Below are 14,760 nucleotides of genomic sequence, written 5' to 3'. Positions count from 1 at the left end.
GGAATTCTTACTGGTTGGTAGGTGATCAAATACTTATGTCATGCAATAAAATGCAAATTAAATACTTAAAAATCATACAATGTGATTTTCTGGATTTTTGATTTAGATTCCGTCTCTCACAGTTGAAGTGTACCTATGATAAAAATTACAGACCTCTACATGCTTTGTAAGTAGGAAAACCTGCAAAATCGGCAGTGTATCAAATACTTGTTCTCCCCACTGTATATACATATACATATATATATATACACACAAAAGTATGTGGACACGGTGCTGACAGGTGTATAAAACCGAGCACACAACCATGTAATCTCCATAGACAAGCATCGGCAGTAGAATGACCTTGGCAGGATGCCACCTTTCCAATAAGTCAGTTCGTCAAAAATGTCTTCCCCGGTCAACTAAGATCAGCTAGATGCAGGCAAGATTGTGCAAGACCAGGGTTCTTAGCACCACATACCTTAACCATGGCAACGCTGACCAGGATGGAGCGGAGCTGTGTTGTAGTGAAATCTTTAATTTCAACTTAATACGTTTGCTTTATGGAAACGTAATTTATGGCACTTCTTTCAAAGACGTCGTTGCAGCTCCATCTACTTGTTGTATATATTTACTTATTTATTTTTGAGGGCAACTCACACTCAAATGAACTTTGTTATTGTTGACGTCAACATTTTTATTCTGATACCACTATTTTTGTACAATAGTCTTAATTGATTTTATTCTATTGCATGAAAGGCTGGGAGACCGCAACAATTGTCTTTAGAGGCAGTATGTTTCATCTAAGAAGTACGTGTTCAGCAAGTGGAAATGTGTCTGAGAAGCAGTAAGAAGTTGGTTGATGGATATTTACATGTTTAAGTATGAATAAAATGAAGTTTTACTTGGTGTTATCACTGCTACACACAACACCTGGCTTGTCGCAGCCAAGCATTCCTAGCGAAGTCGCTTTTTGATCCTTCGACGTCAGCTCTTCCTTTCATTCTGAAGCCAAATTCACCAAGCGTTGGATTGTTCACCCACTTACAGAAACCTTCCATTGACCTCACTGTGCACTCATTACACAAGGACTGAGAGGAGAATGTGTACGCAGACGAGCATACTGAAGATCTCAGATGAACAAATATAAAACACTTAATTTTTCTTAACTCCCTGTATCTGGTGGCAACCTGACCGACAGGYAGGAGAGGAGAAAGCCCCTCTTGCACAGCAACACTTTTTAATAAGAGCGTTGATACTATGGAAAATAGAATGATGAACAAAAAAGTACCCTAATGTGAAGTGGAAACGTCTAGGAGCAACAACGGCTCAGCCGCAAAGTGATAGGCCACACAAGCTCACAGAACAGGACCACCGAGTGCTCGAAGGGTGTAAAAATCGTCCATCCTCGGTTTCAACACTCACTACTGAGTTCCAAATTGCCTCTGGAAGCAACGTCAGCACAAGAACTGTTCGTCTGGAACTTAATATGGGTTCTCATAGCCGAGCAGCCACACACACATGCTGAAGTTGTGTAAAGCTTGTCCACATTGGAGCAGTGGGAACGTGTTCTCTGGAATGATGAATCACGCTTCACCATCTGGCAGTCCGACGGACTAATCTGGGTTTGGCGGATGCCAGGAGAACACTACCTGCCCCAATGCATAGTGCCAAACTGTAAAGTTCGGTGGAGGAGGAATAATGGTCTAGGGCTGTTTTTCATGTTGTTTGGGCTAGGCCCCTTAGTTCCAATGAAGGGAATTCTTAACGCTACAGCATACAATGACATTCTAGACAATTCCATACTTTCGACTTTGTGGCAACAGTTTGGGAAGGCCCTTTCCTGTTTCAGCATGACAATGCCCCTGTTCTGCCCCTGAACAAGGCAGTTAACCCACTGTTCCTAGGCCGTCATTGAAAAAAAAGAATTTGTTCTTAACTGACTTGCCTAGTTAAATAAAGGTAAAATTAAATTAAAATAAAGCGAGATCCATACAGATATGGTTTGTCGAGATTGGTGTGGAAGAACTTGACTGGCCTGCACAGAGCCCTGACCTCAACCCCATTGAACACTTTTGGGATGAATTGGAACGCTGACTGCGAGCCAGGCCTAATTGCCCAACATAAATGCACAACCTCACTAATGTTCGTGGCTGAAAGGAAGCAAGTCCCTGCAGCAATGTTCCAACATCTAGTGGAAAGCCTTCCCAGAAGAGTGGAGGCTGTTATGGCAGCAAAGCGGGGACCAACTCCATATTAATGGCCATGATTTTGGAATGAGATGTTTGACGAGCAGGTGTCCATATACTTTTGGCCATGTAGTGTAGTTCGTAAGAACTTCCAGACAGAGACATCACAAGTGTTCTTACAGGTGCGGACACGGGGGTAGTTGTGGGCAAGTAGGAAGCGCTCCACCCAGTTCTCCATGTTCTGCAACACCCAGCTGTGAGCCAGCTTGTTCCTGGGGGTCTGCACCGCCAACCAGTCCAGACACTGGCTAGGGTTGTACTCTATCACCTGGGAGAGAACACACACACACAACAAAAAGGATACGATTCTGAATATTTTAGGCAATGACGTCAAGATCAACTGAAATAACTTGATAAAGTGAATTAAGGACAAATATATGGATACATTTATGTTTAACTGAAGTAACTTGATAAAGAACAATGAATCAGATGAACCTGATTCATCTGATTCATTGTCCACACACACCAACACGACAACGCCTCTTGCCCCTCAGGAGGCTGAAACGATTTGGCATGGGCTCTCAGATTCTCAAAAAGTTCTACAGCTGCACCATTGAGAGCATCTTGACTGGCTGCGTCACCGCTTGGTACGGCAACTGCTTGGTATCCCGACCGCAAGGCGCTACAGAGGCCAGTGCGTACGGCCCAGTACATCACTGAGGCAGAGCTCCCTGCCATCCAGGCCCTCCATACCAGGCGGTGTCAGAGGAAAGCTCTAAATTTTGCCAAAGACTCCAAGTCATAGACAGTTCTCTCTGCTACTGTACGGCAAGCGGTCTGGAACCAACGGGACCCTGAACAGCTTCTACCTCCAAGCCATTAGACAGCTAAATATCTACCTGGACTATCTGCATTGACCCTTTCTGCACCAACTCTTTTGACCCATCACATACGCTGTTGCTACTGTTGATTATCTATGCTGTTGCCTAGTCACTCGACCCCCTACCTATATGGACAGATCTACCTCAATTACCTTGTACATCGACTTGGCTATATACACGTGGTACCAGTACCAAGCTAGTTATTTATTCCTTGTATTATTTATATTTTTCTATCTGCACTGTTGGGAAGGGCAACATTAGATTTTATGTTGTGTGTGTGTGTGTGACCGTACCTCCCAGATCCTCTGTAGTATGTAAGAGGCGAAGGAAGGCATGCCCGGAGGACCACCTGATAGCTCCATCAGCATGGTGAGCAGCTTGAAGAAAGGGTTTGCCGCCTAGGGGGAGGAGAAGGAGGAGATAGAGAGAGAGAAGGGGGTGGAGAGAGAGAGTAGGAGTTGGAGATAAGGAGTGGGAGAGAGAGGGATGAGAGAAAGAAGTAGAGAACATGAGGGATAAATTGAGATGTGTACAAACTAATGATTGAGTTGGATAATAGACAGAGCATTATGTATTAAAAGTATAGGTTCTCACATCAGTGCTTACCTCAGGCGTCAGTTTAGCGATAGAGGTGAAGAGCATGGATACAATCTGGAATAGAACACAGGAGAAATGATGTCTCTGTGTGTATGTAATAATAATAATTTGGTGGGTGCTTATATTTGTCCTATTTCAAACATGTAAAAGTGTGTATTAATACAAATTGGAAATGTGCTTTTTGCAAATTCCAACTCTCTCCCCGAGACACCCTCGGAGAGTGGGGTCACGTCCAGGGTCTGCCATTAACAGCGGTGACGTGTTTGTTTGTGGGTGCGTCGGTGTGTGCGTGTTAAACGTACGTGCTCGGCCAGGCGGTTGTTGTAGCGACACAGGCTGAAGATGAGGTTGCAGGTCTGCCTGATGTTGATGCCGTCTCGGATGTGCTGGAAGAGGAAGGGGAAGCCTTTCCCCCCGGTCAGGGCTGCCATGTCACTCTGGGACAGAGTCAGGTGTCTGGAGAGAGACGGATGGAGAAAAGGAGATTAGAATGAAGGTGAAAATAAGCATACGAAGAAGAGGGAGGATTTGATAGTGACAACAGCGAATAAATTGGGTGCTGTATGTGGTAGTATTTATAGCTAACTTTAGGGCTGTATTACCAACACTGTTGTCCTGCGCCAAAGCTATGACCCAGCAAATGTACAATACCAAATTGTCTAGTCACAACAATTTTCTAGTTCTGGGTGATACACAACTTGTCCTGTAACATTGACTAATCTCACTTTGCTAGTAGCAGGTCAAATCCCTGTGCCATATATGGCTTTCCTGTGTCCCAAATGGTGCCGTGGCCGTCTCTGCCCGGCAGTGCCCTACCTCTCAGAGCGGGACTGTTCCACCAGCAGGGCGATGAGAGCTACCATCTTCTCCAAGGCGGCCGGGCGGTACTTCTCTTCCGCCAGGGACAAGATGTCCTCCTCCTCATCCTCCTCTTCTCCCTCCTCCTCAGACAGCACCTCCACCTGGGGCTGGGGTGACCGGGTCATTACACACACCATCACAGAAACACACACACACACACACACACACAAACTAGCGTATACTTACGTTCTCAGGCCCCTTGGTGCCCATGTAGAAGTGCACCATGATGGAAATGGCTTGTAGGGACAGAAGGAACTGACTCTGGAGGAATGAGAAAAGAGGAAAACAGACTGTTAGCAAAAACCTTGTTCTCTAAAAACACTTTTAGCCATGTATCTTGGTGAGGTAATACTCAGGTCATGGGGTTCAAGCCCTGCAGGAATCACAGAAAACATACTGAAAATGTATGTACTCAGAGAGCGGGCTCTGGTCAAATGTAGTACACTCTGTCGGTAATAGGGTGTAATTTGGAACTCGTTTTTACACAGTTAAGTCCTTTGGGATAAAAGTGTCAAGAGTATATTCCTATTAAATGACTATTGTTATCAACGACCCACCTCCTCCTCTCCCATCTTGGCGAACTCGTAGAGGAAGGCGAAGTACTCGGTCAGGTGTTTGCTGTGGGGCTTGACGCCATGCTCCATGATGGACAGCAGCGTCTTGACGAAGCGCGTCACGCACGAGCGGCTGCCGATGTCCTCCACCGGCCCGTCCATGTCGTCAGACCTGGAGGCCGCACACAGGAAGTGACATCAGACAACTTCTCAGGTCATGTTCATTCGGTACCAAACAAATGAAAATGGACTGAAACAGAAAGGGACTACCTAGACTTGTCCAATGACAACTCCCATTTTCGTTTTCTGTTGCAAAGCATTTTGAAACGTTCTCTGTTGAGTACCTTAATGAACATGACCCAGGTGATACAGTGGAATTAAACTTGGGAGTTTTCCCAGAGTTTGTCCAGAACATTATCAATCTAAACTTCTTTAGTTAGTGACCATTTCCCTCCATGTTGTGCCACAAAACTCCCAGTGCCCACAGTGCTAGGACAACTTGGTGACACGTGGCACCTTTCTCTCAGCCAGCTAATGACACAGACACAACACGGTGATGTCACGCTGGATCGCCTCTAGCGGCAGCAAAACATGATCAGCCCAAGAGCCACGTTATAGACGACTCATGGGATATCAGAAGCTAGTTTAATGTGGGAAAAATTGTTTACGCTATAAAGCTTACAAATTAACTTGTTTCTCAGTTGTGAGTGATTGATTGGCTGGTTGATTGATTTCTACATAAGCAATCGTTCCTACCCGTCCTCCATGCCAGGTTGTAGGTAGAGGTGGGCGTGGACTGGCCGTAGCCTCTGGATGACGTGGATACACAGCCTCTGAAACATCTGATGGGGGACAACAGGGCAGAGAGTGTGAGAGAGTGTGTGTGTGGTGTATGTGGTGTGTGTGAGTGCCGAACAATCTGATTGGGGCTCTCACCTGTCGAACAATCTGATTGGGGCACTTGATGAGGATCTGCATGGGCCACCAGTTGTCATCAGCCATGCGGTCCAAAAACCACTGAAAGACCATGACCACATGAAAACAGGAAGTTAGCAATTACCCTGATAATGACTGAAAACCATTCAGCACAATACGTGGTCCCCGATTTGTGCTTCAACAGTCAATTTACCTCGCAGGCCGCCTGGCTGTTGTTGAATTGTTTGGTCAGTAGCTCGATCCACTGCAACATGGTGGGCTGAAAACACAGACGAAATTTAGACAAACCTTTGCTAGAAGTTACAGACCATCTTCCACGCGGTATAACAGAGGACAAAAAAAATCTAAACCGCTGAAAAATAACCAGACTGCAATCTAGCCACTAGAGGGAGCCATCCACTGACAGTAAGGAAGGACAACTCACCTTTTCCTTGGAGTGAATGAACGTCTCCAGGACAAACGACGTGCTAAGCTGTAACCAAGGAGAAGTGTGAGAGTGGAAAGTATATTCAAAAAGTGTAAAGGTAAAACCATAAAAATTAAAAAACGGTGAAAAGGTCAAGGATTTTTCAAATTAAGTTCTATGGTTGAGAATAAGGCTTTAGTGGAGTGCGGTCGTACCTTGGCAGTCATGAGGGAGATGGCTTTGGGGTCTGGTAAAGTGCTAGGGATGCTGCTGCAAAGCTGCCACATGAACCTGGAGGTAAGAGTACAGAGAGAGTCACAACACTGATCTCAGACCAGTTTATCCACCAAGGCAACACTTCATCCTACATAACTTACACCATGTTAATAGATCAAGACCATATTCATATTTGAATGGATATGAGCTTTAATTGAGACAGTACTTTGTAAGTAAAATCGATTTAGTTATATATTTACAAGCAAAGAACTCTTAACATAAGTTCTCAAGAATATCACATCTGCAGTCTAGCTTCAGAAAACGTAGTCATGATGGCTAGTACAAAGAAATGTGTCACTTACCCAAAGTATGTGTGCTCGAAAATGTTCTTGTCCTGGAGAAACTGCATGTTGTCTTGCCAAATCCACTGAGTAGAGAAAAGAAATACAGAATAAGTATTTCAAAGTCGGGAGAGAATAACGAACGCGAGAAAGGAGAGCGCCATGAGATTGTAACCAGCCGGGTACCTCGAGTAGATCTGGAGAAACGTCGAAGTTGAAGTCTTTGCCATTTTCCTCCTCGAGCTCCACTCTCTTGTAGAAAAGCATGTAGGCACTGTGGGTCTGGAGGGAGAGACACGGGACAAACTGTCAACTTTAAAACCCATCATTTCATTCAACTAAATGTCACATTAGAAAACGATTGACTGGGAAACTGACTGGGAAACTGACTGGGAAACTGACCTTCTCAAAGGAGAAGTCCATGAACTTGTCGGTGACAGAGTCGTACGTTTTCGTCTGAAAGACAAACATGTTGGTGAGACGAAACATTTCAACATTGAAAAGTATAAATGAACAGGAAAACGCTGGAGCTTTGTCTTTATTTTAGGATTTACCGTCATCTCTCCACCGAAGCACTCGGAGGCTAGCTGGGCTGAATCAAAGGGCTTCACCTCGGCATCGTTGAACAGGTACCTGAGAAAAGCAAACTAAGTTAATGACAGTCGATTATATTCCCGAAAATTCTAAAGCACTAAAATGTAGCACAGTGTATCGTAAAGCCATAACATGAGACCTCTTTTTTTTTAAATTTTATTCCCCGCTGATCTGATTTCAATAAGAGCCAGAGATATTCCTCACCATTTGTTATTCTTGTAGGCGTGCGGGTTGACGATGTCTCGGATGAAACTGTAGTAATGGCCGCCGTCCGCCGTGCCTGTGTGCACCGTGACGCCGATTAGGTCGTACTCGTAGCTCTCCGCCACCTTAGCCCCACCCTCCTCCCGGAAACCTGTAGTAGGGTATAGTGGACCACGTCAATGAGCAATCCATTCCTCCAATTATTGGTTGAAGGCATGCTGGTTGCTCCACCTAGCTTGCCCTCTGATAGGCTAGGTGGACCTGACGAAGATACCAAGAGGTTCAAAACTTCTAATATATCGGCGATAAATCACTGGGGATCATTACAGACACGACATTGTTTTCAAATATTCTTTTTTCTATCCACCACCTGTACATTTGTCTTTTTTTCTACAGACTATGAAAAGGTAATTCTCCTCCTATTGCTATTCAACCCAATTTCAAATACACCGAATAGACAGTATAGTGACACCAAGTGAATTTAGTACAGGGCCTATAGAGAACCAATCAGGTGGTTGGGGCTCTGTCGGGAACAGGAAGTGACGCGTACCCTCTTTCCTGTCGCCCTTGGCCATGAGGAAGTCCTCAGTGTAGGGGGTCATGTCGAGGCGCAGGGGGAAGGAGAAGTGCGTGTTGACCTTCTCCTTCATCATGGTGACCATGTTGAAGGTGTAGCGCATGGTGTTGAAGCTCAGGATGCGAGGCAGCTTCTTGAAGCAGGCCCTGGAATGGAGCAGGATGGAGAAAGGGAAGGGAGATTAATATAAGCACAGGTCTTGGACAACAACAAAAAAATTAAGAGAAACTAGAGATGTCATTAAGTTATTTCTTCAAATCGTAAACCAACATCAACTGGTGGAAAACCAGCTAACCATTCCAAAAATGTCTGGTATACAACTACCAACTCCAATGTATTATGTTTAGCTTATTTTCAGGAGAGAAAGTACAACGCATTTGGACCAGCAGGGTCCTCTTCGGGAGGTTAGAGTCGACTCACCTCTTCTCGGCGCGTACTTTCTTGCCACACTGGGAGCAGGTGTACATGTTGTCCCCCTCCAGAGTGTCCTTGATGGTCACCTCGTCCAGAGATTCCTGAGGAAACACGAAGACACACCAACGTCTCTAGCAACACGCCAAGCAGCACTGTATGCCCACAAGAACTAGGAGCATAGAAAATACACCAGACTAACAGAACACAACATAGGATGACATGAGGAAAAGTTGCCATTTGCCAGAGTAAAAATAGAAGGCATCGGTGTGATACTACAATGCTATGAGATTTGAGACTTGTGACTGGAAGGTAAACCCCAGTCTATAACACTTGGTTGCACTTCTAAAACAAAGTCAACGATGTTGATGGCGACGTGCTTACGTAGATGTTCTTCATGTCGGCCACCTGGCACCGGACGGTGTAGAACTCTTCGGCTGTCTGACTCACGTGGTCACAGTCCTGTTGGACAGAGAAAATTAGCTGGATGAGGATGGCTTCACACACGCACACACACTCCAACACAAACGCAATAAACACACATAGGGCGACATTTTGTAGTGAATTCTTGTAGCGCAAAGGAATTGTGCACAGCACAAAAAAGACAGTAAATCTCGTTATCTCGCAGTGTTGTTTAATGCGGTTTATAACGAGTTTTGCACTTTACACAATTCTTTTGCACTATGGAAATGTTGCCGGTAAACATTGAAAGGAGTACAGTGATTCTTACCAGCGAGACCACATTGTTGGTGATGACGCCGCCAAAGAGAGTCTTCACTGTGTTCTTCAGGTCCTGGGACATCTCCTCGATCTTAGTGATGAGGTCGGTGAAGAACTCGGTCATGTCCTTCTGCTCGCCCGTGTTCAGGGGCTGCTTGTCCATGGTGTAGGTCTTACAGAACGGACGGGGGTTGTACGCCTTCCTCTCGCTCTCCTGGAACCAGGGATGGAGAGGGGAGGAAAATTAGGCAATGGAAGAAAGGTGGAGTGGAGATAAATTGAAGTAGCAGTGTCTCTACGGGGACAATGTCTGTTTGTCCTGGTCAACGGACTGAGGGGATAGAGAGGGGTGTGAAAGAGGGCTGAAGGAGAGAGACCGGCTGCGTACCATGAGATAGGTGAACATCTTCTGGAGCTCCAGTAAGGTGGTCTTGTGCTTAATTTCCTCTGCGTACTGGAAAAAACGCACAACTCTCATTAACAAACAATAGTTACATCCTCAACATCAAATCATTCTTCAGGTGGCAGAGGGAGTGAAATAGCATGTGTGGGATGAGCATTCTAGCGCAAAATGGCTGCCGCGTATCATCCAGATAAGTGCTATATACACACACAAGCGTGGATGAGGTGAAATTGCCCCATTACAACCTACAGCACTGTGAAAAAGGAACCATTGTAATATTATCCATTACAATCACACACACAGAGAGAGCGAGAGAGCGCGAGAGAGAGAGAACGAAAGCGAGAGAGAACAAGACAGGAAAAAAACAGAAAGAGAATGAAAGAGAGGTTTAAGAAAAGCAAGAGGGCGAGCAAGAGAGGTAATGATAGGACAAAGAGAGAGAGAAAGAGGAGCACAGTATTTAGAGGACTGACCTTAGCAGTGAAGACGGCCTGGCGTGCCTCAGGGATCATGTAGAGCTGTTGGATAGTGGAGGCCAGGTAGCAGGTGGCCCCCAGGTTAGTGAGGCCCACGAAGCGACACTCGGCACGCACGTCATCGTGGGGCCAGTAGTCCCACTTGTACGGGGCATGAGAGGCTGGGTGGGGGGGGTAGAAATGTCAATTGAATTAACTAAACACAAATCTTCATATCTTTCAGGAGCCTAATAGAATATACTGGATAAAAGATTATGTTTGGTGATGCTCAAACATGTACATTGGATCCTAATCATATCATTTACAATGGGACCTTGAACTTTAATAAACCGACTTGCTCCGCTCATTTGATCCAATCATGGAAATCCATGGCGCAGACATTACCAACAGGAAGGCCTGACTTCAACGGGATGCTATTTGGATGTTTGTTGAAAACCAGCGTATAGTATTTCTACACCCCCCCCCCCCCAAAAAAAACAGCTAAGCACAGTTTAGGGACAAACTATTTTCAGTTCGGTCAGCCAGCACAGCCAGCACAATGTCAAATTCAATACCCATTGCATTCCCTTGGGCCCTCCCGCCGACACATTACTCTCACTGACAAATATATCCTAGCAGCATTTAACGGTTCCTGAAGGTTCCTCTCACTCTGCATGTGCTGGGACATGACCCAGTTGTGAAGCAGCCTGTAGTTCTCCACCGAGCCCTTCACCGTCTCCACCAGGAGGTCGTAGGCGGCGGCGCGGGCCGCATGCGACTTGCACTTGGGCTGGGCGCGGTCGGCCAGGCTGGGAAGGAGGAAGAGCAGGTTGTGGACTCGCGCAGAAACTCCTGGCCCTCCGGGAGAACTTGAAGGGGCTTGTGTTTGAGGACGCTGTGGGCGAGGCGCAGGAGGCCAGTGAGACCGTCGTCCTCGATTGCGCCGTCCTGCTGGTCCAGGATCTCACGGCTGGGGAGCGGGAGACAGGTCAATGTTTGATCAAGCAAACGTCATTGTAGAAGTGGTTAAAAACAGTCTTGTCTTGTGTATTTGAACTGAGCTGGCCTTCATGCTCCAGCAAGAATGTGACACGCAAGCAATCACACATAAAATATCTAATTCAAGAGAGACCTGGGTTGATCCTATTTCCAATGTAGTGCACTACTTTTGACCCGAGCCGACGGTCCATCAAAGGTGAGTGCACTAAATAGGCAATAGGATGCCGTTTCAGACGCCGAACTGGACTTCGGATTCATCTTGGACTCACCTCCGGATGCAGTCGCGCCAAGAAAGCATCCAGGTCCAACAGAGTGGTTTGGCTGGCGTCTTTGACGTGGATGTTGTCGATGAGCTTGCACAGCAGCCAGAAGTACTCCTTACAGCCCGTCCTCAGCACGGGCTCCTCTTCATAGTCCTCCACCTGAACACATGACCACATCAGCTACAGAGCCCCTTCACTTATATTAGGCATCTGTAACTTGACCTAGGAATTGAATAACCCACACTGAACACATTTGTTTTAGTCAGTATACAGTACAACAAAATTGTGCTTGTGTGTGTGTATGTTTCTGTGAGTGCGTGTGTATATATGCGTGTGTCTATACGGGCAAGTGTGTGTGTGTGCTCTACCCACCCGCAGTGGTTTGAGGGCCTGTGCGTCGGGGAGGAACTTGAGCAGCGTGGAGGCGGCCAGTAGCAGGAAGGACCTGTTGATGGACTCTCCTCCGTCCAGACCAGACAGGGACAGCTTGTACAGGCCGTTACACGCCTCGTGACGCACCGCCGTCTGAGGACGACGAGAGACACGCTCACGTTAAAACGCAATACATTCCTCTATTTGCATTTCTATTGATCCGTGTGACCTTGGTAACAACATCAAATAGAGGAATGTGCCTTGTCAACGCGAGTGTCTTTTGTTACCAAAGTCACACGGATCAATTGGGTCACAGATTCGTTAGTATTTCAGTGGCATCAAAATAGGATAGTGAACAAATCAACAAATCGCGGTATAGCTAGATTCTTCCAGAGACTATATTTTTGGATGGAAATACCCACAAATGTTACACTGAAACAAATAAAAGTCATGTTTTTAGGTTGATGGAAGAAAAGCAAGATGGAGACAATACTAGATAGCAGTTGTTCATCATTTCCCGGGGGGGGGGGGGTCAACGTCTCATGATATTCTCCCCCAAATCTCACCTCCGGCACCAGCAGGGTGAGCTTCTTGAGCCAGTCGTGGAGGTGGTCGCTGTCGGCCAGACTGGACTTGACCGTAGAGCAGCAGTGGGCCCAGCTCACCAGCAGCCACATGGAGTAGTGGGTCACTGGAACATAGGAATAACCCATTAGACATGTGAAACTACTAGGAACAACGTGCTTAAGCACAAACAGAACGGACAGGTGGCTATGAAAGTCATCCTTTCAGTGCAAAACGTGTGTGTGAACAAAAATATATATCTGTGGGGCTTTTCATGTAGATGAACATTATTTAAGCCTACGTAACATTTTGCTCACCTTCATGACGGGACCGGTGATCTGACTGGGCCTTCAAAACTCTGCAGGTGAGACAGGAAGTAAACATAGTCAAGATAGGTTGAGGGAAACCTTCAGTACAAAAACATTTCTCACCGATATCCATGTCCATACAACAATAAAAACTTATAACACATTCCTTCAAATCCAATCATTTGTTATCCTTCAAATTCAAAAGCCTTTATTGGCATGGAGAGTGTGACCACATACATTGCGCCACACCAAACATACTAAGTAGTTAAGTACTACATACTAGTGCGTAGTGTGACTATTGAAACATAGGCCTCGTCTTGGGTGTTCGCTCACCTGTGTGCTAGGTTGTCGTAGGTGTAGGCCACGTTGATCAAGCGCTGGATCAGGTTGGTGCCTTGGACAAGGCCTAGGAAGACCTGACAAGAAAAAAAAGGATGGTGTATCAAGTGTTTAAGATATAAATAATTAACCATGGGGATAGTTCTGAAGTTCGTGTAGAGGCCAAGGCACCACAGGGAGGGAAGTACAGAGAAACAAAAACAGCTGCGAGCAATAGAACACTGCTTCAGAGGGAGAGAAGAGGAAACAGAAGACTGCTTCAGAGGGAGAGAAGAGGAAACAGAAGACTGCTTCAGAGGGAGAGAAGAGGAAACAGAAGATCTGCTTCAGAGGGAGAGAAGAGGAAACAGAAGACTGCTTCAGAGGAGAGAAGAGGAAACAGAAGACTGCTTCAGAGGGAGAGAAGAGGAAACAGAAGACTGCTTCAGAGGGAGAGAAGAGGAAACAGAGAAGACTGCTTCAGAGGGAGAGAAGAGGAAACAGAAGACTGCTTCAGAGGGAGAGAAGAGGAAACAGAAGACTGCTTCAGAGGAGAGAAGAGGAACACAGAAGACTGCTTCAGAGGGAGAGAAGAGGAAACAGAAGACTGCTTCAGAGGGAGAAAAGAGGAAACAGAAGACTGCTTTCAGAGGGAGAGAAGAGGAAACAGAAGACTGCTTCAGAGGGAGAGAAGAGGAAACAGAAGACTGCTTCAGAGGGAGAGAAGAGGACACAAGAAGACTGCTTCAGAGGGAGAGAAGAGGAACAGAAGACTGCTTCAGAGGGAGAGAAGAGGAAACAGAAGACTGCTTCAGAGGGAGAGAAGAGGAACAGAAGACTGCTTCAAGAGGGAGAGAAGAGAAACAGAAGACTGCTTCAGAGGGAGAGAAGAGGAAACAGAAGACTGCTTCAGAGGGAGAGAAGAGGAAACAGAAGACTGCTTCAGAGGGAGAGTAGAGGAAACAGAAGACTGCTTCAGAGGGAGAGAAGAGGAAACAGAAGACTGCTTCAGAGAAAGAGAAGAGGAAACACAAGACTGCTTCAGAAGGAAAGGAAATACAAGACTGCTTCAGAAGGAAAGGAGGAGAGGAAATAGAAAACTGCTCAGAAGGAAAGAAGGAGAGGAAATAGATGGGAGAGAAAGAGAGGCTGCAGGACATTCTACTTTCTCCAGAAATGTATCCTTTACTACAGAAATTAAGTAAAAATGAATAAAATGTTTGATTTATCTTTTATTACTAGTTGCTTAATCTGGGGTTATTATACGTTTTGTATTTCCTGTATCCTGCACATAAAGAGTTAAGGATGGCAACTCCCCACCCAGCTGCTAGCATTTAGCTGAGGACCAGCGTACCTCTGTGAGGCGGGGGATATGCAGTCCCTTGCCATGGTCGCCGGTGGACTTGCGGGACTTGCCAGGCCAGGCCCTTTTGCGCTGGCTGTCGGTGAGGCCCGACCAGGAGAAGACGTCAGGGTAGGCTAGGTCCAGGTCGGCCGGGTCCACCGCAAACTGGCAGATGAGCTTAAGCAGGCAAGCCAGGCAGTCCAACAACCACTGGAGGAAAGAGAGAGATATGACCTATGTTAAACCTCAATACTAACTACAGAACAT

The 14,760-nt window shown here is 46.1% G+C and overlaps 1 protein-coding gene and 1 non-coding gene across 2 annotated transcripts in view; both read right to left on the bottom strand.

Annotated features, from left to right (window-relative positions):
• LOC111958686 (ubiquitin carboxyl-terminal hydrolase 34) overlaps positions 1-14,760 on the bottom strand; it is a 73,059-nt gene that overhangs the window by 24,854 nt on the left and 33,445 nt on the right. The window contains 32 exon segments of the mRNA XM_070448668.1: positions 2,349-2,496; positions 3,343-3,447; positions 3,656-3,700; positions 3,949-4,102; positions 4,463-4,614; positions 4,694-4,768; positions 5,065-5,233; positions 5,818-5,903; positions 5,998-6,078; positions 6,191-6,256; positions 6,422-6,469; positions 6,619-6,694; positions 6,982-7,046; positions 7,147-7,242; positions 7,363-7,416; positions 7,515-7,593; positions 7,759-7,909; positions 8,309-8,481; positions 8,756-8,850; positions 9,131-9,208; positions 9,477-9,680; positions 9,855-9,920; positions 10,343-10,506; positions 10,994-11,164; positions 11,167-11,294; positions 11,593-11,610; positions 11,612-11,745; positions 11,959-12,111; positions 12,525-12,649; positions 12,840-12,880; positions 13,164-13,246; positions 14,503-14,703. Coding sequence (XP_070304769.1) covers positions 2,349-2,496; positions 3,343-3,447; positions 3,656-3,700; positions 3,949-4,102; positions 4,463-4,614; positions 4,694-4,768; positions 5,065-5,233; positions 5,818-5,903; positions 5,998-6,078; positions 6,191-6,256; positions 6,422-6,469; positions 6,619-6,694; positions 6,982-7,046; positions 7,147-7,242; positions 7,363-7,416; positions 7,515-7,593; positions 7,759-7,909; positions 8,309-8,481; positions 8,756-8,850; positions 9,131-9,208; positions 9,477-9,680; positions 9,855-9,920; positions 10,343-10,506; positions 10,994-11,164; positions 11,167-11,294; positions 11,593-11,610; positions 11,612-11,745; positions 11,959-12,111; positions 12,525-12,649; positions 12,840-12,880; positions 13,164-13,246; positions 14,503-14,703 — 3,484 coding nt within the window.
• On the bottom strand, positions 5,516-5,647 carry LOC112081180 (small nucleolar RNA SNORA17). The gene has a single exon (XR_002896370.1). It is a non-coding gene; the product is annotated as a small nucleolar RNA SNORA17 (small nucleolar RNA).

The sequence above is a fragment of the Salvelinus sp. IW2-2015 genome, linkage group LG1 (assembly GCF_002910315.2).
Source record: "Salvelinus sp. IW2-2015 linkage group LG1, ASM291031v2, whole genome shotgun sequence".
NCBI classification, from domain to species: Eukaryota; Metazoa; Chordata; class Actinopteri; order Salmoniformes; family Salmonidae; genus Salvelinus; species Salvelinus sp. IW2-2015.
This window is presented reverse-complemented; position numbering and strand designations above follow the sequence as displayed.